General features: G+C 41.1%; 1 protein-coding gene across 1 annotated transcript; it reads left to right on the top strand.

Moving 5' to 3' along the window:
* The first annotated feature begins 116 nt into the window (after positions 1-116).
* Positions 117-26,627, top strand: slc7a10a (solute carrier family 7 member 10a). Its single transcript, XM_040123634.1, has 11 exons — positions 117-311; positions 5,880-6,084; positions 7,800-7,951; positions 18,743-18,868; positions 19,834-19,987; positions 20,276-20,399; positions 20,868-20,971; positions 21,149-21,245; positions 21,359-21,508; positions 23,386-23,563; positions 23,680-26,627. The coding sequence occupies exons 1-11, from the start codon at positions 206-208 to the stop codon at positions 23,778-23,780; spliced, it is 1,497 nt and encodes a 498-aa protein (XP_039979568.1). The 5' UTR covers positions 117-205; the 3' UTR covers positions 23,781-26,627.
* The last annotated feature ends 486 nt before the right edge of the window (positions 26,628-27,113 follow it).

Raw genomic sequence — 27,113 nt, 5'->3', positions numbered from 1 at the left:
GAGATCCCCCAGTGCTGTCACACCTCTACATCGGCCTACCTGAGACAAGGTGGCAGCCTGGGCGGTGGGTCGTGCGCATGCGCACCTCCTCCTCCGCTGATCGCTAGGATATTATAAGCGCAGCCCGGAGAGCGGAGCCTGGTTCAGTGTACGGTGTCTGGACCGGACCGAGGCGGGCGCGGAGCACATTTGCAAGGCGGAGTAGATGGAGGACAAAGAGAAGCGGAGGAAGGATGACAACTCGTCCAACAGCGACAGAGTCACTCTGAAAAAAGAAATTGGGCTTTTGAGCGCTTGCGCTATTATCATCGGTGAGTGAGTGTGAGAGCTTTGGGCTTAAATGGTGCGTTCACGAGGAGCAGGTCGGTAAGGTGAGTTCGGCCTCCAGGAGAAGTTAACGGGGAAGCGTGTCTGAGCGGCCGGCGGGCGGAATAACTACTGTAACGTGGCGGATGTGCAGTTGTTGCTTGTCGTTAAAGTTACAATGTCCTGGCACACAATGAGGGTCTGCCGCAGCGGGAGGCAGTCGTAGCTCCGGTCCCGGGGCTACAGTAAGGACACGGGGGGTGTACGAATTCGACTTATCTCTCGGAAATGATTTTACCGTCCGACTCGGGCATAAAACCGCCAGAGTCGGCACTGAAAGGTCGCCTTTACGCACGGATGCTCCACCTCTGCTTTCTGGTCCAGTTGGCGCTGCTGGCTTTTAGGTTGTGCGCGGAAACTGTTGCATCAGTCGGAGATGATCTGTATATGGACATGTCTACGTGGCTGGATCTTATGTTCGACTTGAAATGCACAGAGCCGCCATGTGGTTCTGCGGGACGGGCTGAGCGTTAACGCTCTCGACGCTGCCCGGGTTGGGGGTTCCATTTCCCGAGTAGTCCATCGGGTAAAGCAAGGCATTAATGCTGTGCCCTCCTCGCAGTCATCCCAGTACGACCCGCACAGAGCACTGCGTGGCCGTGCCGCGAGACGTGCAGTTTAATGTAGAAAGATGCGGCCATAGAGAGAGAAATATGTTTTAAGGCAGGAAGTTGCGTTGCTGCAAACGGCTTCCTGTACAGCCTAAAGGCAATCGGCGGCGGCAACAGCCTCATCTAGAGCAGAACTCTCAACAGGTCGTGGCTCATGTGTTGTTGGAGTCCGAGAGTAATGCGGCCGGTCCTCCGAGCGGCAGCTGGCAGCTGACAAGCGGCCTGGGACTGGGTTTCTGGAGGCGGGGGGGGGGGGGGCACGGCTATTGACTTAATGAAATGACATGAATGTTGTCATGAAGTCAGGAAGTTATTTTTGTGTGAGACAGTCTGTTCTTGGATTTTAGAGATGCTTTAACTCACCTCTTTATTACACTACAGATTGTTAACTTGGACCTTTTAGAGTCAGGGCAACTCTGCTGTTTAGAAATCAGCGTTGTCCCCTTTTCATTTCACATATCTTATTTACACGAATACATTCCGGCAGGTTACTCAAAATATAGAACGCCGTACATGAGTTTGGAAGACTGGATGAATAGGATCATGGATAAAGAGATCACCTCGCACCCGGACGTCCCTCACAAATTGCTCTTAACTCTGAAGTTACAACTTAAGACAGTCTTGGAATGCAAGCTCATGTTTTTGACTTTGTAGCAAACATTAATCAGCCTGTATTGGCCGTGGGGTCACTCAACAGCAGAGTCAGAGGACAGACTTGGTGCAAACTACATGCCATGGGCCTTAGGAATGTGCCACTGAAAACAGACGGTTAGCATGAGTGTCCGCTGTGCCTCTGCAGAGGGGATCATCAAACGATTAAAGTCGTAAACCACAAGTAGGCGGACCCCCTCGAAATCAGAGGGATAGCGCAACATACCAAGATGAAGCCAGATGTTGGACATTACAGACCGTAGAACTGGTGGTTTTCACAGCAGCTCTCTACAGTGCTTATAACCCCTGTGCCTGCAGCTCACAGATCCCTCGGGTATTACTGCATTTATGGTGATGAATATAAAAAACAAAACAAGTGGAAAAAGGTATTTCACTGACGAAACAGAAAAACCTACATGAATAACTGAACAAGAGAGGCAGTTTTTTGTCAATATGGCAAACATCTTTTAAGAGATCTCAGTGGAAGGTGGAATATGAATCGCAATCTGACATTCAAAGAGAGTTCCAAAGGCGACCGTGTGGTCCTCTCATTTGTAATGTTATCATTTTAGTAGCTTATCTGTATAACCCAAGGTCAAGTCCATTGCGCTTTGATAGAAACTGATACCATCCCAGTTAATACTCTCTTTGGCCTGCCTATTTATCTTAATTTATTGTTCATTCTGCAAGCAGTAGCTGTACAAATCCTCTGCTAGACTCTCAAAGTACACCAGCAGTTCTGATTAGCCTTTGCGGTATATCAGAGGGCTTCGACGGTTATGTATTTGGTCTGTTATTATTGCTAGTGCGAAATTAATGTTCAAATGACTCAAGGTTAATAATAACCACTCGCCAGGTCTTCTCTGTGAAGCACAGATGGGAGTGAAGCCTGTGCAGCTACTACCCACCAGGTACAGCCTACTCACATATCAAATGTCCCACTCTAGTAAGCTGGACTATTGGAGCTGTCAGCGTGCATGGCTGCTGGGTCACTGCATCCAAATACTACTACTAAATACTTTAAGGGCTATATACAAAACCAAAAGTATCAAATGACAAACAAACAACCTCTGAACCAAACTGAATGTACTCATATCACCCTTATTAGTGTCACAGCTCAGATTTAGGACTCAGTAGCGGGACTCAGGGACACCAGTACAAACAGTTCACCTTTATTAAGGTTCAGCAGGCAGACGCAGGCAAAGGCAAACAGTGGGAGAAGGGGGGGGGGCATAGGCCTTGGTCAGTAATAGGCAGGCACATAAACCAGGCAACGTGCAAAGCAGAAAGCCAAGGGCCAAGAGCCAAGAGCCAAAATCCAAAATCCAAAATCCAAAATCCAAAAAAACAGGCAAGCAGGCAGAACAGGGTGGAAAGCTACAGCGTGGAAAGCACACAGACAGTCTGGCAGGGAATGTGTGGAAGTGGGCCAGTATAAATACTAAGATCTGATTAGAGAATTGGGAACAGGTGAGTAGGTGGGCAGGGAAGCATCAGGTGGCTCAAGGAGGAGGAAAGCCGGGGTTACTCCAGGCCGGGGGTGGGGCGGGGGGGGGGGGGGGTCTGAAATGACGGGAGAGTTTGCAACATGGAAAAGGCAGGTAGAGAAGGAATGATTGCATGAATGAGCTGTGACATTTTAGTAAAGTAGCCAGTAACCACTTCCCACATTTAACCACCCCAGCAACCACCTGCAGATTGTTTAACTTTGGGGCAAAATCTTTAATTGTCACCTCCCTGTTTTGGACTTCAGACTCAATATTGGTAGGACAAGTTCAGATGAAGAGAAAGAACGACACTGCCCCTACTACCATCATTTTTTTTTACAGAAACCTTCGGATTGAAATAAGAGTGGTTTTGTTTCTTGTTTTGTTTTTTTTTCATACAGGAGGATGGAGGGGAGATTTCATTACTCGTCCCCATGATTTGAATAAAACAGTGATTAATCTGAGCAGAAATTCTGTGAAGATTATTCAGCCAGTGCCGGGAGGCTGAGAGGGTCAGTAGGATTCTGTTTCACGCTCTTAGTGGCGATGCCAAACTTTATGACATAACAAACACAACATAGGCATTATATAACCGCCCTGCATCTCACCACGGCCTCGAAAATCAAATCTGACAGTGATAAATGCACTGTTGAGACCTCCTCTCTTGCTCCGCATCATTAGGGAGCATTCAGAGCTGACCTAACAGGGAAGCTGCAATGGTGCTCCCCACTGGGTTATAACAGCTAGTTTAGCTGTTATAGAGGACAGAGTTATTTTTTTGTGAAGATTTCTTTTGATCGAAAGTTCTCCAAAGAGGAGAAAAACACGAAGGACAGTGCAAAACATGTTTTGCTTGGACAGCTGCTGTTTGGTTACTTTCTCATATGCGTTAGTTTTTGTTTTGTCTTGTCTTCTCATGGGGTGATGACATGTGTGTGCCAGGATAGATTTGAACTCATGACACTGTGGCTTATCAGTATGTGCCTTAGCCAACTGAGCCACCAGGGAACCTCTGTTTGTCCCTGTTTGGGAGATGGCTGAGACAGGATCTCAATGAGCCATGTTTCCACCACACCAGAAGGCCCAATTGGCTTAACCAGTTCCATTTAAAAATATAATAATCGCTATGTCATTACATACCTGGGACAGGTGTTGCTTCTATTTCTTCTGTTGTTCGCTGTGGTTTAAATATAAAGTGAAACACTTTAGTACAACAACACTCTAGTTCGCTGAAACTTTTTTCTTATTTAAATTATTATTCACTAATAGTTTTATGGTAAAAGATTTCTAAAAGCTTACAACTGTTCATATAAGTGAAGACTTCAAACGTTTAATGTAACAAATGTAAGACTTGGTAGTGAGAAAATGTTTCTGACTGGTGTCGTCCCCCAAATAAATATTAAATGAACAAAACAAAGAAAAAAAAAAAAACGAAGATAATTGGCTACCTTTATGACAAATGGGCGACTTTGATTGTACACTGTACAGATCTGTACTGTTTTCTCATTTTTCCTATTTTGACTGTGCAAAAGCTGTTTTTTTGTTTGGTTTTTTTTTCATTTTTTAACCCTGGTTAGATTTCACTGACAATTCAGTTTATACATGCATACTGTCTATTCATAATCTGAGCACAGAGCGACGTCTTAGGTGAAACTGCCGCGTGGTTCTGCCTTGTTGCTCCCTCGGTAGGAAACCAATGACCCAGCGCAGTGATTCTGCCTTGAACTGCAGTGTAGACGTGGAAAACCGAACCTTTCAAAAACACTGACATAGGCTATAATTGACAACCTTCACAGACATGATGGTTTGTAACCATGTAACAACAATGATAATTGTGATTTGTATGGTAAAAGCTGTTCAAACAGCACTAGATTTTATCATTAATCTGTATTTGTGATTGCTGTCAGTTGATTTCATGAGCATAAATTGTTGTTGGCTTTTGTTGGCAGGTTGACCTTAGGAGACAATTAACAATTTTATAGTTATACAATCATCTGACTACAGACACAGGAACAAGTCAGCAAGAAGCCCTGTAGTCGACATGTGTTTTGCTATGATGAAACACAACAGAGGGGACAGAAGAGAGCTTCAGCCCACTAAGACTAGGCTGTGCGTGCGGTTATGTCTGTCAAAAAAATCTATACATCCAACTACACTCATTTTCAGATGAAGGCTATAATGCCACTGCTTGTTGTTTGCCAATTCAAAGAGTAGGAAGAAGGAGAGATTTAACAATTTCCCTGTTCCTTATGTGTCTTTATTCTTTGGTCTTATTTATATTAAAACAAAAGCTGTTTAACAGACGCATCCAGTCCACCACAAGACAGATATAATGTTAATTATAAGGTGATTTAACAGAAGTCAGCTGAAACGAATACTCGGAGTTGTCATTTAAATGGTTGGGGTGTTTTAATAGGCCTCATGGGATTTCTTGGCTTTCTTGATTTGTTTTTTCTTTGTCCAACCAAGTTCTAGTTCTCACCTGTTTGTCAAGGTCTCAAAAACCTATATTTGGATACTGTATCTGAGTAATTAAGCAGATTGACAAGTCGCAGATAAAACGACTGATTACTTAACTAGAAAATCAGAAAAAGACTTGATTCTAAATGTTTGGAGGGTTAAGAGAGCAATATGATTTATGTATGAGAAGTAGGTAGACTCGTCTTGCAGAGGTTTGTGCCCTCTGAAGTACCCTATACTTGATTATTTAATTATTTAAGTGTATCCAAGTGTAAATAACCGTAATCTTTGTCTTTCTCCTAAGGGAACATCATCGGCTCTGGGATATTCATCTCTCCTAAAGGAGTGTTGGAACATGCAGGCTCAGTGGGACTGTCACTCATCGTCTGGGTTTGTGGAGGGGGGATCTGTGCCCTTGGGTCCATGTGCTATGCTGAACTGGGTGTCACCATCCCAAAGTCTGGAGGAGACTATTCATATGTGACAGAAATCTTTGGAGGGCTAGTGGGGTAAGTACTGTTGTTTTTATCCAATCCAGTCCCTCTTTTAACACTACAGTTTGACACATTTTTGGTTTTGAGAAGTTTGATGTTGACTGTGTTAAATTTCTGGCACTTGAACTAATTTGGTATGGATTTCACTGCAGCAGTCCAGGGTCCTTATACAAGAGGCTTGGTTTAATATGACTGCCTGTCTGGAACCAATCATCCCTGAAGGTCTTGTGACTCTCACGTGGTCATGTGACATGTCACCTGATCTTACTTACTGTAAGTGTGGGAAGGTCAAACATGCCCTGGGCTGTGCATACCTTTGGAGGCACTTGTTAGGTCCTGTGTGGCTTTGTTTAGCTCATTCATTTGCATGTGTAAAATAGGGCAAAGAAAAACTGGTCCCACATTAAAAGAACAAAAAAAAAACCCAAACAAACCAAGAAATAAATCAAAAAGAATAGCATTAATTAATCCAAAGCTGAACCATAGGTTTAACCCCGATGCCACTCTCACAAATGGTTCACGTCCATTTAATTATATGGGAACTGTGAACAGTGAATTGAATTAGAAAATTATAATGGAAACAGCAAACTTTGGTCATTTTTTTTTCTCAGCACCAAAATGTTTTTTTGTTTTTTTTTAAATTTGTTTGTTTGTTTCACTACCTTAATTTTTGATGACTGACAGCAACAGGGAGGCACTACATAGTAAGCAATGATCTGTGAAACCACTGTCCATCACAACCTTACAGAGACACTACGTTTCCCCCATTTAATTAAATATTCTCTCCCTACTTTGTGGTTGTACATCCCTCAGTTAGTATATTACAATATCATTAAGTTCTTGTTTTGTCACCATTAAATATGGCCGGCGTAGATATATATATAGAATAAAGTACACCACTGGTCGGCCGAGTATTTGATTTTTCCCATTGCCGTTGCTCTTTCATAATCATTTGGCGCAAACTTTTTCTATTACCTCATCAGGGTGCGTTTACAGCAGATCCACAGCAGTTTTCAACTATGTCGGTAGGGGGCCTTTATAACGCTCGTGACTGCACCGACCAATGCGCTGAGAGGCATCAGTGAGAGCACATAGTTAATGTACCCTTAATAAAAGATCACTCAAACATCTCAAGATATGAGTGTGAAATATTGCTCTTTCAAGTGCATTTATAATTTTCGAAGCTTAACAATGTCATGTGATATGCTACTTCAGTACAGTTGAACAACAAATTTGACTAAAACCATTACAAAAAATTCAATGAACATTTGATATCCAGGAATTCACATGATATACACTACCACTGACTATTCCTGTAACAAATTGCCCGCAATTGCGCATACTGACCATAAGATTTCCGGCCATATACTAAATTTCGACCAAGTCTTGTTTCACTGTCTCCTCATGTCGTGTGTCCTATAACGAATGCAAATATGTCCTTGAACCAGTCACCCAGCACTGAGTGCTGGAGTGGAGAGCAATAGAAATGAACAGCAGGAAACTGTGGTTGTAATGGCCAGCACTCAGTATAAGTGTGAATGTGAAATCAGGATATAATAGAAAAACAGCAGGGAGAGCTCTTTCCCTGTCAAAGAAACAGTCATGAATTAACATTTTACAGCAGCACCTTTCCATATAAAACTCACTCTATAAAAATAATTTATACGTAAAGGAATGTTTACTGTCACGTATGAAACCCAGCATCTCTTCTCTGTCTCTTTATCCTGTAGCTTTCTGTTGTTATGGAGTGCTGTCCTCATCATGTATCCAACCACGCTGGCTGTCATCGCGCTCACCTTCTCCAATTACGTCTTGCAGCCGGCCTTCCAGAACTGCCTGCCTCCGTACATCGCCACCAGACTCCTCGCCACCATCTGTATCTGTGAGTCAAAAACAGCTCAAAGCCCTTTCAAACTTCTTTTAGTCCAGATGAGTTCTAGTCATCATTTGTGAGTTCTTTTGTTTACTCTATGAAGTTTGTGCTTTTCTATAATGTTTCTGAACTGCACTTTTTAGAGATTATCTGTCAATCAGTGTATCACAAACTCTTAATCCTTTTTCCTCTGACTTTCTATTGATGAAACTCGAGTTTCCATAGGTGGCACTCTTTTCTTTCTGTTCAGCCAGGGTAACTACGGCTGCTATTGCTAATGACATACTGTAGTTCCTCTGTTGATCATAAACAAACTAAAACTTAAAACACATGAAGTCCTGTGCAGTGGAGGATTTTTCCAAGGCAAAGGCAGGGAGACACTGGATGCTTCTTTTCATTAAATTTTAAGTCAGATGCCACAGTGACTCTCCCAGACAGAATTACAAGGTTGCAAACCTTGGCAGGATTCCTTCCCTCTGAGGTTTCTGAAATGAAGTCAGTCATCTTGTGCCATATCACAGTAGTATTCACTGTAAATTCTATGCAACATTACATGTTATATGTTAAAACATACTTAAGTTTCATTTTCAGCCATGCATATCCTGAAATTTAGGGGAGGAGAGGAGCCGTGCCACTGCAATGCACAGAGCTTGTAATACAACCTGTCAGCTGGAAATGTTTGACTTTACTCTTCAGGAAAGCAGCATTTAGGTGTAGGTACAATCACTATTGTGTTACATCTGTGATGGGGAGAAGCACAACAAAGAATGTCAAGAATTATTTAACTCATCTTAAAAAAGATCAGTGAGGCTCGAATGAAGTCTGAACTGTGTAGGGAAAATTAACTTAATTTTGGGAATATAGCATTAATCAGAATTATTATGCAGAGCCACCTTGTTTATTCGTCCATCAATATACTTTCAGAGTAAGCATAATAAAACCAATAAAACAATTTCTCTTGGTGATCAGTCAAGAATTTCTATAATGCACATTTTAAATTTAGGAAAGAACTTAAGTAGAACAAGCAACAAGGAATCAGATACTTAAAATGACTGAAAGTAAGTAAGGAAAACACAGGCAACGACTCTATACATATAACATTTATTATACACACTACTAACAAAGAACAACACAACCATAACACAACAAGACGCTCACTACACATTCAATGATGCTACAGGGAATTAATCGATTATTATAGAACGGACGTTGGCTGGGGAAGTACGCAACTGGTAAATAAACTAAAATGATGTGACGGTCACTGGGAGCACCTGGTAAAAGCTGTGATAAATTTAGAGTCACATTTGGAAAGAGACGCCAACTTTAATTTCTCAATTCACCCAGTTATCAGAGGAGAAATGTAGGCTACTTGCGTGTCTGTGGAATGAAGGCAGCTGAGTCGGGGTAGCAGCGTCCGGAGTGGGTGAGAAGGTGCTGTAGCAGCTGGGTTTAAATGATAGCAAATCTCTAATGTAAGGAAGAATACAAATGTACACATTCAAACAATAAGAAAAGTAATACAGTAATGGCATCGCAGCTTTTTAGGAGCTGAGATGTTTCTTGAGTTTGGAGAAGAGTAGAGGAGAGAGACAGTTAGAGAGAGGAGTTAGAATGTCCAGGGGGAGAGTGGCTGTGAAGTGATGTGTTCAGACCCTCATTATAGTAGGGCAGTTCCCTCTTTGGTTCTGTCGGTCTAACAGTGATGTTAAGTTCCTTTTCTTTCAATCTCATCTTGATATTCTTCTGTACGTAGGTCCATGAATGTTCAAAGAAAGTTCTACAGGTTAAACGAGGGTCACACCTGGGGAGCAGCCCTCTGCTGCTAGAGGGCCTGAGTAATCTCCAATGTGGTCTTCCAGGGCCATTAGCAGTCACTTGTTAGTCTGGTTTAATCTTCTGCCTGCTCCAAGAGGCGCTTGATTTGCTTTAAATGTAAACACCAGTCATTGGCCCTGTTCATACCTTGCATTTTGGGTGAGCCGATCACAAGTGGACAACCAGGTGTGAACTAAGTATGTTAGTTCAAACCTGGCATCAGAATGTGTCTCCACGTGTCTCGAGTGATCACTTGTGATAAGATCTCACCACCCCACTCTATGTGCAAATAAACAGGTACATCAATTCCGTTTGCAAAGACCAAATGCATTGCTGGTTTTAACCAGTGGGAGGCAACAATGCACTTCCCCTGCCTAGTCTGCCTAGAAGAAGAAGAAATCAAAACATTACAGTCTGGGTCTATTCCTTGGCGGCAAAACAAATAGCCCGAGAAGTTTGACACACTTGTAATATATCTCTATGGACTTTCCAAATTTTTTCAGACGTTGCAGACAAAGCCAGCTTACGCGATACGTATTTGTTTGCGAATGAATACGTGCTTACGCAGAGGATGTCATTTGAGTAGGTGTGTGTCCTTCAGTGTGGCCCAGGACACATTTTCGTATAAACTGCTAAAAGAATGTGGCCATATGCAGCCCAGACCACCTCCGAATGCGGTCTGAGTGATCAGATCTTATTGTGTCCTCAGTGTATCTTTGGTGCTTTCATACCTGTACTTAAAGCTGTTCAGTTGGGATCAGATCACCCAAGATGCATGATACTGCCATATATGAACAGGTCCATAGTTTGGTATGTGGTTAAAGCTGCAAATGGCCTCAACTAATTTATGGGTTTGGGGAAAAGAACTTGTCCTGAAGGGTACTGTATCTCTTGGGGGGTAGCCTGGAATGCATCACACCTCAGGCATGTTTGAATTTGGTGTTCTGCTCAGAAATATCCTACAACTGTGAGGAAGTAAAGGGCAAGCCACTTTATTATTTAGCACAGACTATGTCAGTATGTTCACATTTACATCAATGTTGTTGATGGGTTGGGCAATTTCGGCTGATATACTGTATTTTACATGTATATTATCCATATACAATTACAATATGTGTGGTTAGGGAGTTACAGACTTCCTAAAGAGCATATAGCCATTTGCCAAATAGTTCTCTTAAGGAAATAGTTCATCAGTTTGAGAATAATCAACACCTTTCTTAGAGCCATCCAGGAGACAGTTAGCTAAGCTTAGTATAAAGGCAGGAAATAGGAGTAAATAGCCTTTTTGTTACACTTCACCACAGTTTGAACAAACTAGATATATTGTGTTAAATAGTGAGCGTTAAAAGTGTATTCTGTTACCTTTCGAGCCAGGCTACCTGTTTCGCCATTTTCAGTCTTTACGAATAGCTAAGTTAACCCTATCCTGGTACGGTAAGGACAGACACCGTACGAGAGTGGTAACGATCTTCTCATGTAACTCTTGGTAAGAAAGCATATTTCCTAAAATGCTGAAATATTCCTCTACACCAAAAGTTATAGCACGGCACAGGAAACCATTTGACATTTTTGTGATTATATCAAATGTTCAGTAACAACTGTTGTCATGTGGTATGAATAAAAATAAAGAATTTGGACTGGCTGTTGTTAGTCAGGTTCTGGAAGCTTCGCTCAATGTTTCCAAGTTGGTTGATGGCCGGAATGTTGGCCAGGTTTGTCCGGTCGAATTTCTTGGTTGACTTAAGAAAGTTTAAATAGCAACAGATGACATGATGATGATTGTTAATGGATTTGTCGGTAGTCTGTCTGGAGAAAGCTGAAGATACACTCAATTTCAAAGGACCCCACTGGTGTATTGATAATGTGGCTGGCTGTGGCTTTACATTCCTGCTGGTGGCTTGCTGCCACTTTGGCATCATGACATCGTGGTTCACAGTATCGCACTTGAGACCTTATGTTGATTTAGACATTCAGGTCATCTGACTTTAATCACATAAAGTGACTCCCATCCTTTCCTAGATCACTATTACAAGCAACTGATGTTAGGGTCAAGAGTAAAAGGTCAGAACAAACTTACATTCAATTAAAGAAATATTGATTGAGCATTGAATTATGTTAGATAATAAGTGCTCCAAGAGCAAATGAGACAAGGGGAAAAACAGGAGTCCCTGTATAGACAAATCTGTCCTTCCAGCTGGATAAACTGGAGTACCCAGTGACTAACGGGTCTTCCCACCTGTTCCCACTTGGCTCTATGAATATGAAACAAGGAAAAAGCCACAAAACTAAACAGGGTGAATCAAACTCTGCAAACCAAATCCAACTACTTTCATGTCATGGCTTAAAGATATTATGATACTGTGATAGTTCACAGTGTGCTGATGGCTGCCATTGTCATTTGATAATTCCTTTTGACATGCTGTGCTCTATTTCCAGCCTCTGATCAGTGCCTTTCCTTGAAATGAGGGGGTACAGCATTATGTATTTAAATAGCCAATGGCAAAAGCTGACTGCGCATGTATCTGGTTGACAAGCTAGCCAGTTTGGTCTTGTTTGAACTGGATGGAGAAAGAGAAACACAGGTTAGACAGGAGAGGCATGGCTATCTTGCCATGACAGCGTGTGCATGTGTCAGGCTGAGGTTAGTATTTACAGAGCGCACCTCCACTATTTTTGGAGACAGAATGTTCTAACTGCTGCCTGGTTAGGCCAGGGGCCCATTCTGTGAGTGTGTTTATGTGTTGTACTCTTGACTGTGGTAAAAGTTTGTTTGTGTGCGCACGTGTCTGTCTGTGTGTGTGTCAGTATCAGTGTCAGACTATATAATGGTGCCAGCCTTTGTGGACGCAGCTAATGAGAGGGTGTGTCTATGCCATTGTGCATTGTTTCATAGTGGTTACCGTGATGTTCCTGTCACTGAGCACCATGGAAACAGGAAACGGGAAGGACACCTTTCAAATCAATGTTAGGGGATCCAATTGGCCAGATGACATTATGGTTGGCTGTTTGATGTTCCTATTGGCTGCTCGGTACCACCCCCGTGCTCCTCTCTCAGCATCACTTCAGACCTACAGTCACAGGGACATCTTAGTCATCCATCTGTGATCAGCAGTTATATAAGCTTCAGTTTTTATGTCTGAAAAACATTCAGGAACTTGTGAGCAGGGGAAGTGTCAGGTTCCACAGCACTCTGATAACAGATGGAGAAGATATTGCTCTGAACCCCAAACAAATCACGGATGATAAGAGAAGTTGATGGTAAACAGTTTGATAAGTCTTCTCAATGTTGCTCCAACACCCTCAAACACCAAAAGCAGATATATGGAAGTGTGGAAGTTAGACATGGCATGCCTCTAAAAGCTGGTGGTGTAACCAATAAACATTTAGTCAGCACTGTATACCATCATTGAACATGTGGGAATGACTGCTGTAATCCCCACCAACAGCCTTTACTAAGAGCAAAGGATGGATTTCTATTTTCATTCAAAGGTCACATGTTCATTTAGCCTTAGTTTTACAAAGCTCTGTATGCAGTGAGTCATTCTGCAGTTGTGTTTATCATAACTGCTTCTAAACTAATTCAGGGCCATACACCATACACCATACACCGTAAATTGACCCACAGAAGCAAAAATCTGTCCAGTTGTTCATAACTTGCCCAAAGGGAATTAGCAAAACTGGAGATCAGTATTAAGTCACTTTATTAAAGTAAAGTATGCATCTTGGCTGTCAAGGAGAAACCATAAACATTTTTCAGCACTTTGTGGACAGTGTTTTTCTGAAACACTCATGGAGATTAACTGGATTAAATGTTGTTCTGCAGTGCTCAGTCGTACTGAGACCCCTTTTATGTCAACTGAACTTTTATCAGTGAAAGGTTTATTAATGTGGTACATTTACCAGCACTGGACAACAGAATACATTTATTATTTCTTGATAGTGTAAACTATTGTGGCAGGTATCACTGACCCAAGCATCATTAATTTCACATCATACCCAACAATCACTGGAAATGTGACAATGTTTTTCGGGTTTTTTGTTTTTCTAAGCAGGTGGGATACACACCTTAACTGTCACTTAGCTATACTGAGGAGAAACATCAGCTTCTGTTGTTCATTCCAGCACAGCAGGGTTACAGTTTTAGTGTGTTTGCCACATCAGTGTGGTAGTGCAGCAGTGGTAGAAAGACAATGTGTAGTAGTATTTTTCAGCCAGTCAGATGTTAAACTCTCCCACTGGACTTTGACATATTCTACAAGACAAGCCTAAGAAATCATGACATTCTTCAAATAAAAATTCAAACTGCCATTTCCATTTTCATTTTAATTTGATATTAATAAAAATTACAATCTAACCAGGGTGCCCCACATAAGAAATTTTCTTTTTTAATGGACTTTGGTCCCTGAACTTTTAACTTTTCCTTTTTCTTTTTAGGATAGAAAAGAAAATCATTTCCGTTTACAAAAAATATTTTTTTGTACTTTTAATTTGCTTTGACCAGATGTTATTCGAAACAAACTGAATTACGGCCAGAACATGAGGGCCTGAGGACACCGTATACGTTCGATGTGGCTCCACTTCCTCCCGCTGTACAAAATACATCCTGGATACATGCGCTGCCATCTTGCGCTGGTGATGTCATTTGGAGCCAAAGTCTGCGCAGTAGTGGTAGAGCCGCAGTATCAAGGTCCCGCCCATACATATGCCCGACTCCATCGCCAGCACACACACAGCTGTCAATCATGTCGTCACACTTCCTTTATATAGCATCAAATTACTAATTAAAATCAACCTATCAGAAAAATTAACACTTGAACATACATCAGCGTGGTAAGAACTACCTAAAAGGACAGAAACCATCTTTAGGAAAAATGTATTTGACGTGTACTGATTTTTTAGTTTGGCCTATGTCCCATCTGCTAATATGGAGGGGGCGGGGTTTCTGAACTATGCTGCAGCCAGAATGGTTTATATATACACCATTCAGCCACAAAATTAAAACCGTTAACTGGTTTTAATGTTGTAACAGTAACAAGAAACCTGCCATTGAAAACAAGAATGTGACTTTGGTAGTGTCTGACCTTAATTCATAAACATGTCTGCACACAGCTCTGTGAGGGCTACAGATTGGAGAAAAATCTGTTCCTGTCATTCAGGAAATCTCAGTGTAGTTTTCTGTTGATGCAGCAAGCAGAGCTTTTGGTTTAGTTCATACCCCATGGGAAAACTGTACAAAACCAGAAATGAGACCACAAGTCAAAAGACTGTTAATCCAACCAAGTTTATAGCCAATATTTTTTATCTCCATGGTATTCTTAGGTGATTAGGTGATTTATTTATTTATTATATTCACCATGTTTATTATGATTATGATTTTTCAAAAAGGAATTTTTGCTGTATCTCCTACTAAACCACAACGATCATTATTTTATCTGTATAATTATGTGCTGTCCCATCTATCTGTAGGTCTGTGCAGCCCCCTTAGCTAGATATACTTAAAAAATGAGAACTGAGGTGTGAATGGGAGTTTATTAAAGAAAAAATAACAGTGACTGTCGGATGCAGCCTTCCTTTTATCTACCCCTACTGTATATCACTCACTGTATTATGTTAGTTGTCAGCGTGTCTCTGCATTTATTTCACTCAGACTAAATTTTGTAGATTTAGTGTAGTCTGAAAGGATTCTGGGGTCAGATAAATTGTGGTGGACGGTCAGGACTGGGGGGGGTTATTGCCAGCTCAGTGATTCCAGTTACCAAATCCTGGACCAGGAGGAGGTGTTCCTGAGGTTAAAGCCCCCCGATAAATCCGCACTGAGTTGGAATCAGAATACATTAAATGTAAAAGCAGTAATTAGTTTAGTATTCTAGTGCTGAGGCAGCCTTCAAAAGAAGTTGTGATGGCAGGACACAGATTTACCTGCGCTGTCACATTCAAAGCCTGCTGGCACCTCCCTCCTGTCAGGGTTAACACAGACGGAAGCCAGGGGAGGTGGTGGGGGATTTCAGGGGTACACAGGAACGGAAATGCATGTAACACCGCTAGGGTAATTGACTATAAAACACCGCTGTGTTGTAGGAGAGAAAGCTCTGCCCGGTGCCACAAAAACCTCCTGCCAAAAATTCACACGTGTGTGTATGTGAGTGTGCCAGCGCCAGCGGAAGCAGTTTGTTCAGATTTCTGTGGTGGGGGTGGAACCTTGCCCCGTTGATGGATGACATGGCTGATAACACCCTCGCCCATATATCCTCTCTCTCACACACACACACACACACACAAAGAATAGTTTAAAAAGTAAAGGCCATCGACAGGGATGACGTACATTTTATGTAACTTTGTGGCCAGATACTTAGTGTTCTAACATGCAAGTGTGTATAACCAGACATATAATAATTACTGTTACACTGAACAAAGCCCAACAAGGCAGACACCAGGTAAAATTTTAATCAGGATGGTTCAGAGTAATGTTAAGTCAGGGGCATTTTTAAGTTGGTTGTGGTTAAATGTTAAATGTAGAACGACATGGGTTTGGTTAATGTTGCACAGCCCTTTGCACAACACCGGAGCCTAATACACTGAATGAAAAACCATTTTGCCAAACTGAGCTGACATGGGAAGAATCTCCTCTAAAACTTAAATTATGATTTCCTTTGTGCATAAAATAATAATAAAATAAAAATAATAAAAGGATAATTAAATGACAAATCCATTGCAGAAAAACATGCATTTAGTGTGTTTCATTGTTTATTTAACCCTGTGTGTACTATACCCTTTATGTGACAGTATTTAATTTAAGACTTCAGCCATGTCGGAAGTGTTACAGCAAGATTGCTGCCGCAGCTTTAACAGAAATGTAACAAGGCGCATGTCTGAAAGGGGTTTATAATATGGACCATGACTACATATTTGTAATATGCAGTCATGGTACATATTATATGGTACAGTGATTTTCAGAATCAAATGTTTGGTATAATGAGAGAACATGAGAGAACGACTCATACCTACAGTAAACTACACATTATCTTCCAAATGTTTTCTCTCAGTCTTTCTCTGTGCTAGCCCAACACTCACACTTCCGACTGGGTTTACCTCTCATTTGTAAGCCTGCACTTGAGTTTGAGTGCAACTGGAGAGCCATTTGCACTTGCTCCATTTGGAACACTTGGAATTGGGCCAGCCCTTGTTATGGTGGCATTTGCAAACACGCAAAACTGAGGGTCAGTGTGAAGAACAATGGCTTACGGATCGGTGTGGGGAACAGGGGCGGGTGCACACACACACACACACACACACACACACACACACACACACACACACACACACACACACACACACACACACACACACACACACACACACACACACACACACACACAAATAGGAAACAGGGGATAGGAAGTGTTCAAATCCATAGACTTCTGTCTGTTTTGCAGGAAAGATGTTCTCTTTCTTTTACATCTTTTAGCTGACAAAAGAGTAATGTGGAGTCCATGAGACTATGTACAAACCTTATGCTTCAATGTTAATATGACAGAGACAGTACAATACATGTGGTCCAAAAGGAACTGTCACAGGCACAGGCATGTACAGAATGTTTATTGTATAGTGACAACCCAAATGTGTTTACACAATGCAGACAATGACACCCGTATATGGAGACTGAATGTGGGCATTATGAGATGCACAGAAAAATTCAAAAATAAGATGAGCGTGAAATGACGGTGTGTTTAAGGTCTGATTCAGTCGTTGCTCTGTCAGTGCAGGATACAGGGGCAATCCTGAGGCATTAAATTAATAAAAGGTACAGTCAAGTTTTGCTTTTGAAATACTTGTATCTTTCCGTTAAACAGCCCTTTGTCAATCACGGGGCATTGTGAGGCCTTGTTGTAGCAAGACTGCTAATTTTCTCTGGAATTCAGGTTATCAATCTCATACTAGCGTGACCTTCTTTCTTTTAATTTTTTAGTAAAAAATCTGCATGCCACACTGTAAACAGACATATACAAAAACACATTTATATACAAACATTTTTTTTTCCAACAGGACTAAGAAGGAGCACTGATACTGACCTTATCATTAGACCTTATCATACGATACGGTCAGTATCAGTGCTGAAACCAAGCTAGTGTATTGGAGACTGAGTCTAGTCCTGATACTCAATCATTATCCTCGTGCTTCAACACAGATAATACTTTCAATGCGCTCTTTGTGCTGAAACTACCATATGGGGTTAACTAAACGCCACTGTCTGTGTGTCTTGCACAGTATGAAACCTCACTAATTAAAATGGATAAAATTGACTGACTCTCTCAGACAGGCGGCATGGTGGTGCACTGTTTAGCACTGTCACGTCACAGCAAGAAGGTTCTGGGTTCAATCCCCGGTGCGGCCATGGCCTTTCTGTGTTGAGTTTGCATGTTCTCCCCGTGCCTGTGTGGGTTTCCCCTGGGTACTCCGGATACTTCCCACAGTCCAAAGACGTGCAGGTTAACTGGCGACTCTAAATTGCCCGTTGGCGTGGATGTGAGCGTGACTGGTTGTTTGTCTCTATAATGCATGTTGGCCCTGTGTTAGACTGGCGACCTGTCCAGGGTGTACCCTGCCTCTCGCCCAGTGTCAGCTGGGATTAGCTCCAGACCCCTCACAGGATAAGTGGAATAGCTAATGGATGGAGTCTCTCAGACATCCCTCACTTTGATGTTTGCTTTCCTGCCCGCACAGATGTATGTCTTACACAATCCACAATTGGTTTAGATTAGATTTTTAAGATTTTTAAATAAAAATCCAAATTATATCATTAAACTGGTGACATTTAAGTTAGCGCTCAGCTGTTGAATATCGAAGTTCAGACTGTCAACTCGATGCTTCACTTAAAAAAACACATCCAGCTGGTAAATAAACCTGCTGCTTCTCCCTTGAGGTTAAGGTCTTATTTCATAAAAGCGTATTGATTTCTTCTCTTTGTGTATTTGTGTGTTTGTGCAGTATTCCTGACCTGGGTGAACTGCTCTAGTGTTCGCTGGGCAACGAGGATCCAGGATGTTTTCACTGTAGGAAAACTCCTCGCTCTGGCACTCATCATAGTGGTAGGACTCGTCCAAATCTGTAGAGGTAACCACACACACACAGACACACACACATATTCTGGTGAGACTAAATCCTCTGAATGAGAGTAATTGCTGTGGTCTGGTCATGTGTTTTGGTCCCACTGAGGTTTGATTTAAAAATTAACTATACATAACAAGATAAAGTAAATAGATTTACTGATCACTGATTGATGGGCTAATTTTAAAGCTGAGGATTCAAAAACAAACAAAAATAAGGTGAGAGTGTTGTGTCATTAGAAAGTGGCATTGTTGAGATAACGAATACCGACAGATCATAGAAAAACAATATACAGAGCAAATTAAATATGCCCCCTACAATTTCAAAACAGAACAGAAGAATGATAAAGTCCAGCAGTAAAACCCACTAAGACAGAAAAGGAGTACAATGTATTTAATGTGAACATTGTATCAAATAAGAAATATATCTATGAATACATATAAAAAATTGTACATGTATACAATGCATGTATACAGAAGGACTTTGAACAAATAGATAATGAAAATTAAGTGCTGTGCACTCTCTTAAAGCAGCAAAAATGTATTGACACTGGTGACCCCTGGTGCACATGAGTAGATATAACATTAAAAAGCTCGGTAAGAAAATTGGTATAAAAATCTTCCAGGTATAAATTATTGTAATACATGAGAAAAGTAACGTTGAATATTATAGCTATAGACAGTAATATGGTGACCAGGCACTGTTTTTAACATTTAATCATGAAAGGGTGAAAAAAGGTGATTTAATATGTTCTGGCGGAATTCATTGTAAACCTGTAATTAAAAAAAAACAAAAACCTGTTTGTTTGAACTTTTCAAAACTGGTAAAACTGTCTCAATAATTGTCCATATGATGTGGAGCCAATAAACTGTGTATTTTATCACTTCTCTCTACTATTAGATGCGAGCCAAACAAGGCCATGATCTTTTTGCAGTTTCATCTCCCCCTGCTTTTCTCTCACCTGCTTCCAGGTCACTATGATGCCCTGCGTCCCAGTGTGGCCTTTGAATTTCGTCAGGACCCCTCAGTGGGACAGATAGCTCTGGCCTTCCTCCAGGCGTCCTTTGCCTACAGCGGCTGGAACTTCCTCAACTATGTCACAGAGGAGGTGGTGGAGCCACGCAAGTACGGCACACACATGCACAGATTCTATTTCATATCTCTACAGTTTTTCATATAAGCTAATATAAAGGAGACACACTTGTGTCAACAGTATACTGTGGAACATTATGTCCACCTCAGATACTTAGTTCAGATTTATATCAGCTGTTTCAATTCACAATTATTTCTTAATTATTTTTTTACGTATTGTTTAATGCTCTGTAAAGCCCTCAGAAACTATCTGTGTAAAGCTGAAACACCAACCTTGGAATTATGAGCCTTACTTATATCACTATTTTTTTTTATAATGAGGAACCTGCCTCGTGCCATCTACATTTCAATCCCACTGGTGACCCTGGTCTACACTATGACCAACATTGCCTACTTCTCCTCCATGACCCCTGAGGAGCTGCTGACCTCCAATGCTGTGGCAGTGGTAAGCAGCTCTCTACTTTCGTAGATGGACGTTTCATATACAGTCGGAAATTATAGCAGTTTATATACTGCTAAACAAGAGTCGCAGTTGTCTGGAAACATACAGCATGAGACAGTACCTCAACCAGCCATTTAATCAATCAGCCAACAAGATTAACGTTTTTTAATGTCCCAGAGGGAAAACGAGGCGAAACAGTCATATGAGATCAGTTTGTGACTACTTTACTCTGGCAGACTGAAAATAAAAGTCATGTCCTGTTTGATTAAACAAACAAACAAACAAAAAAAAATTCTTTTTTTTCTCTGGCACACACTCAAGCCTTGTAAGTGTTACCACATTCTGATATATCTATACAGGGTTTTCAAAATGCAAATTCCATCTTTAAGTGAAATTAAGCATTAATCAATTCATGGATCAATAATTCAAACAAGTCAATAATCTGAACCGTTATTCATTGTGTTGTTCCAGACATTTGGGGAGAAGCTGCTGGGGATGTTTTCCTGGGTGATGCCAATCTCTGTTGCACTATCCACCTTTGGAGGAATCAACGGATATCTGTTCACATCATCCAGGTGGAGCGCAATCATACACTTTGCTTTGAGTACACTACATGTCGAAGCTCAATTATTGTCCTTTTATGACTGGCTATCATGTCCTCAAAATAAAAATAAGGGTGTCAGGAATTACTCCTAACATTTATAGTAAACCTGAACATACATGCATACAAGTATGTGTCTGTCTATTTTTAGATTGTGTTTCTCGGGGGCCAGAGAGGGTCACCTGCCCTATCTGCTGGCTATGATCCACCTAAAAAACTGCACTCCAATCCCTGCCCTGCTGGTCTGTGTAAGTACTGTACTGCCAGTTTTGTCTACCTTGTCTAGCTTCCCAATGACACAGAGCAAAAGAGTTAGTTTAATATATACTTGACCTTTTGAGCCTCCGTTCATGTCCCACAGTGCATCGCCACAATAGTCATCCTGTGTATTGGAGAGATGCACAACCTGATCAACTATGTGTCCTTTATCAACTATCTGTCCTATGGGGTAACCATCGCTGGCCTCCTCTACCTCCGCAAGAAGAGACCCAACCTGGCCAGACCCATCAAGGTACAGAAACCTGAGACCCAAAGATCAATGGCAGGAACAAAATTTAACTTAGATTTTTTTGTTTTTGTTTATATCACCTTGTTGAAGCTGTAACAGAAAGTTATTTAACCATCTAGTCATAGCTCTCTGCAGTTTACCTCAGATTACCTGAACCAGTGCCCTCTTGCCAAAACTCAAAATATCAATTTTTCACCTCATCAACTATAATTGGGAAGTGATCAAATGTTATATGTATTATCAGAATAATCCAAAGGGTGCCAAATAAGAACAGAACATACTGAAGAACAGAAACGGAAATGTGAAAACAATGTTAAAGATTAAAAAAATTTGTATTTAAAGACATTTTTAAAAGTGTATCGGGTCTTGCAACTAACAATCAGCCGATAAACACAAAAACCAGAGAAAGTGACTAAAAGTTTAAACATTTGTGTGGAATTTTAGCAATGTATGTTTCACCTTTCTTCTTTCTTCCAAATGTGCATACAATAATTCAGATAAACACAGGACCATAGGGCCTGGGACAGCTATTTACTTGTTGATCATTACTGATCACTGGCGGTGATAGTTAAAAAGACATTGGATAGCATGAAAATCTTACAGCTGTATATTAAACTGAGGACGCGAAAATACAGTGTTAAAAGGTAAACTATGCAGGGTTTTTTTTTCTATACATGTGACTCATACATGGTAATCCTTCTCAGTATTATTTATTTATTTTTTGTCTGACTCACTGCTTTCTTGTCGCTACCATCACTCCCTCTCTTCATTCACTCTCTAGCTCGCTCGACCACTTCTGCTGTCTCTCTCTCTCTCTCTCGCTCGCTTGTTAAGTCGGGGAGGAGGGTCCAACTTCGCACGGTGTCTTTACAAACGGACGAATCTTTCACAGTGTAGCTTTAAACTGACCTTCACATTCCTTTCATAATGGCTCATTTCCCCTTAACGTCAACACCTATTCAAAAAGGAAGTCTACGAGGGTAATTTGGTAACATAAACCAAACAACCCGGGATGGCAGTGTTAGCATAATTTGGTTTCTCGTTTTAGCCTAAAGCTAGTTGGGGCGTGTCGCGAGCAGACGACGCACCTGTAGCCAACAAACGTTAACTGGCTAACTTGGCTAACGTAGTAAGTTGGCATTCCTAAACGCTGTGCCTGTACACGCTGTTTTTAACGGCATGCTCGGTCGGAGACGGTTTCCAACAGGCGCAAAAAAACAAACAAAAAACGCCAGTCTGTCCCCTCCTCCAGAGGCTCTGGCTTCGCTTAGTCCTGTTGGCACCCAGCGTTAACTAGCCTCGTAATATTTGGGTGGGACAGATCTCCCGGAGCCACTCACACCGCAATTAAGCCCGACACAGCAGCTTGTCCCATGGGTCTGTAACACGAGACGTTAGCCTTGTTCACCTCAGCGCCCACAGAGGAGGCTGAGAGCTGCGAACAGGATAAGTTATGGCCCATTAAACAATGTGATTGTCGGACATGACTTGGCTATTTTGTCATTTACTAACTTTGTGGTCATGGATAATATTTTGGCGCCCCCTGGTGTCGCCAAGCTGGCTTACATGATTTGTGTTGTGTCTTGACAGGCACAACACAGTTTTCATTTAAACAACATAAAAATAAAAAAAAACAATTATCAACGATTTTGTCCCATACATTGATTTTTAAAATTATATATTATCCTGGTCATATACTTGTATAGAGTATGCTATATGCAGAAACAGTGTGGGGGTTTCCAAATGTGTAATTCATCTCAAATGTATAATTGTTTGTTTCAGATGGAAGAAATTTAAAAAGTTTAATCTCAATGAATGGAGGGTGGAAAAATCCTCAGCACTGTGTTGAAATATGTCTTTTTTTTTTTTTTTACGTGCAGGTAAACATGTTGATCCCCATCAGCTACATTATTTTCTGGGCTGTGCTGCTGGGCTTTAGTCTGTACTCTGAACCAGTGGTTTGTGGACTGGGTATGGTCATCATGCTGACCGGGGTCCCTGTATACTTTGTGGGTGTTCAGTGGAAGGACAAACCCAAATGGATCTACAGGCTGGTCGGTGAGTTGGTCTGTGCCACTGTACGTTACATATTGAAATGGTATTTTGAAAAAATTGATATGTTAGCAGTTAGACCCTGTAATTAATTACACCTCCTGTTGTCTTTTGTATTGCAGAAAGAGTCACGTATGTGGGCCAGAGGGTGTGTTACGTGGTGTTTCCTCAGGAAGACTCTTCAGAGACTGAACCCCTCTCTGCCTCCAAAGCCATTGACTGAGCAGTGCAGTCAACCAGGAATTCCCCTTGTACATCAACAGCTGTACTTCCAGTTTTTGCGTTCCAGTTTTTTATATTGTTTGCTCAGTTTGTGAATGGTGAAGAGATAGTTTCGCCTATGTTCTTGCATAGTTGCGGCCCGAATAGGGCTGCAGTGAAGTCCCAGTATAAAATAAGTGGATGGTTATATTTAGGGCATTAGCATGATAAGCCCTTAAACTAGGGCATGTGTTTTTATTTGTTGGTTTGGTAGTACTGTCTATCCCTTCTTCTCACCAGCATGCCAAGTTTTCTCTTTCATACGGATTTTCATCTCATCCTGCCCCTTCTACTCACTCAAGGAACATCTTCTGCTTCACTTCCAAGATCTTTTACTTTCATTACTTTAACTAAATCCCTGTGCTGATGTGCCTTATGAAAAGTATGTGTTGGTATAGTATTTTGGTTTCTGCAGGTATTTTGAATGTGTAATAACTTTTATGAGGTAAATATGCAAGCAGTCTCTGCACTTAGCAATACTTCTCTATTACTGCTGCTATCTTCAGTCCTGATTCACTAATTACTCACATGATGTTTAGGGTCTGTCAACTGTGGATGAGTATTTTTCTGTCTGTGTCTCTGCATGGCTACTGTACCAGGCCGTTCCTTTTACGCTACACCCCCCGTTTCTCTCTTTTTTTTCTCTACTCTCTCCAGGGAGATATTGTAGGTGCCTTCATGTTCTTATTAGAGAGGTGGTCTACACGATGACACTCACCTTTTCCAGCGAGTTTGTTACTTCAGCTTGAAGAATGCCCAACTCTCTCAGAAATGAATAAGCTGCATTGTTACAACACATGATGACAGGCTGTTCTTCCAGGTTTTTAATGTTCACCAGTCTCTTTGGTCTCTGAGTTTAGAACACCAAGCCTCTGTTGAGCTTGTTGCTTTAGAAATGTTCTCATCTCTGGGAATGCCACTGTGAACTCTCCCAAGGTGCTTGACCTGCCAAGACAGTTATTAGATTTCCCAGTTCTCACCTGGGGTTGTTATAAAGTACGTACCGGTAACGTGTTGTTGGATAACATTAGCAGAATCACTATTGACAGATAGGTGGATGGTTGGCAGTGGATGTTTACTTTGGCATGGGCCTGCTGCCACTTCCCCAAAGACACATCAACACCGCAATGACCCCTGGCCCCATGACTTTTTATAGATCAACTGACTTATTGTGATACTATTGACATAATATGCTTGAATTAATTATAGTCCCATTGACCTCCCATGACCGCTTTTTTGTTGTCCTGTTGATTGAAATTGAAATATTAAGTTGTCTCCAAATGATTTTGGTCAAATTGATCTCCTTACTGACGTTACGGCACCACTACCACAACACTGTACGCTAATTCACTCGTCGCTGGAGATATTGGTGTTGACTTGTATGTTATAGCACTTGTCTGTAAGCTGTTTATGTTATGCACAGAACAGAACATACGAAAGCTTGGCCTTTTTAACACGATTTAAACCAGCAGGTCGGAACTTGGATTGAGCATTCGGCCCTTTTTTTCAGGCCAGCAGGTGCTGGGAATTTCCCCCTGCATCAAATCCATAGACGCACACTGAAGACAATGTGCATGTCTGTCTGCAATGTCCAGGCGCTGCTAGCTCAGTTGAGATATGTAAATATTGTGTAATGAAAAAAGATGTTACAAATGCGCCGGGCCTCCTACAAATATCATTCCACAGACATGTGATACATTTACATACTGTACAATTGATGGGTGTACCTCTGTGTTTTGTAAAAGAATGTAAAGTTGTACAATAATAACAATATAATTGCTTATTAAATTTCGCAACCTCTGAGAAGCATAACTGTTTTTGGGGTGGGGGATGAGTGCCATTGTCAGGTCAAAAATTGTGTTTGGTGCTAATAATAAGCGAATGGTAGCATGCTAATACACTAAACTAAGAAGGCAACTATGGGAGACATGATACCTTCTAAACATCAGCATCTTGGGATATTGTCCCTATGAGCGTGTTAAAATGCTGATATTAGCATTTAGCTAATAGTACAAAGGTGACTAGTAACTAAAGGTACTGTTAAATTAATGACAAAATATTGAAATAAACATGATAGCCTTATGTATTTTGTACACTAAAAATTCACAAAAATAACCAGCTTGAAGTTTATTAATTGCAGGCACAGGAAAACAATGACTAATAAACAGAAAGCTGTTCTGTGTTATACAGGGTTTTGATCAGCAAACCCCACAATGTCATGGTGGCATTTCTCTTTCAGCACAAAATATACAAATATAGATCTCAAAATGAGAGAAATGCCTGTATACGAACACAGTAGATGTCGACTTGAGCCTTTGACGGGAAAGAAGCTTCAAAATCAAACAGCAAGGAGAGGGGGTGTCGCTATCAGACAACCTGCTTCAGTAGGACTACACTGTCCAATGGCCTTGATCCAGTATATTTACTGTGTGTGTGTTCGGTAAACTTGTTCATAACTGACAGATAAAACATCATCTTAACCACAATTGCACTTATTCCATACAACAAATTAAAATTGAAAAATGCTACTAAATCATCTTCTATAATATGTTGGCTCCAGTCCTCACTACAAATGATCAAAGACTGTCATCAGAATCAGAATAAACAAGAAACCTGCAGATTATCACTTAAATAAGTGATAAACATGTAAATATACTGAGTTAAGGTCACTGGAAGACACGTTTCCTGTTCCCTAACTCCCCTGCCACAGTAATCCCAGAGACAAGATTCCTTATGCACCAGAGCACTGTAACTCCATAGCAGTTGGTTGTACCAATTATGTGTCATATCATGAATCTGGGGTCAGATACACAGTCACAACTAATCTCTTCAAATATGTAAACCGACTGCTGCTATTCATTAAAGTGTCCATGATCATTAGAAGGGCAAGGAAAAACCATTAAGGCATTTATAACATGTCTGTACATTACAAAGCGAGTAAGGACATACTTTGTGCAGAAGTGATTTTTTTTTTCTTTCAAACAGCAGATAACTACTTCACTTAAAGTCAAATGTGGACTGACAGGCTTTGAACTTAATCAACAAGGTACAATGAAAAAAGCACACAAAATGTTAAACTAGCAATGAGTAAAGGGATTTGTATTTCACCATATCTCAAAGAAAGGAAAAGGAATCAGAGCAGGCCCCTTAGGCACAAGTGACTTGGGAAGGGGTATGGAGACATCTCTAATGGCACATAACATGTAGCCACTGTTTATGACAAAACTTTCTATAAGAAGGAAGCACATGAGGGTAGAATGGCACGTTCAGCTCGCTTAAAGGAAAAACAGCAGGA

The sequence above is a fragment of the Xiphias gladius genome, chromosome 1, assembly GCF_016859285.1.
Source record: "Xiphias gladius isolate SHS-SW01 ecotype Sanya breed wild chromosome 1, ASM1685928v1, whole genome shotgun sequence".
NCBI classification, from domain to species: Eukaryota; Metazoa; Chordata; class Actinopteri; order Istiophoriformes; family Xiphiidae; genus Xiphias; species Xiphias gladius.
Note: the sequence above shows the minus strand (reverse complement) of the source record. Positions and strands in the feature narration are given on the sequence as shown.

Coding starts and splice junctions, on each gene's coding strand:
- slc7a10a (XM_040123634.1), top strand. CDS start 206: ATGGAGGACAAAGAGAAGCGGAGGAAGGATGACAACTCGTCCAACAGC. Junction 20,972..21,148: donor TATCTGTTCACATCATCCAG/GTGGAGCGCAAT, acceptor GTCTATTTTTAG/ATTGTGTTTCTCGGGGGCCA. Junction 21,509..23,385: donor ACCTGGCCAGACCCATCAAG/GTACAGAAACCT, acceptor TTTTACGTGCAG/GTAAACATGTTGATCCCCAT.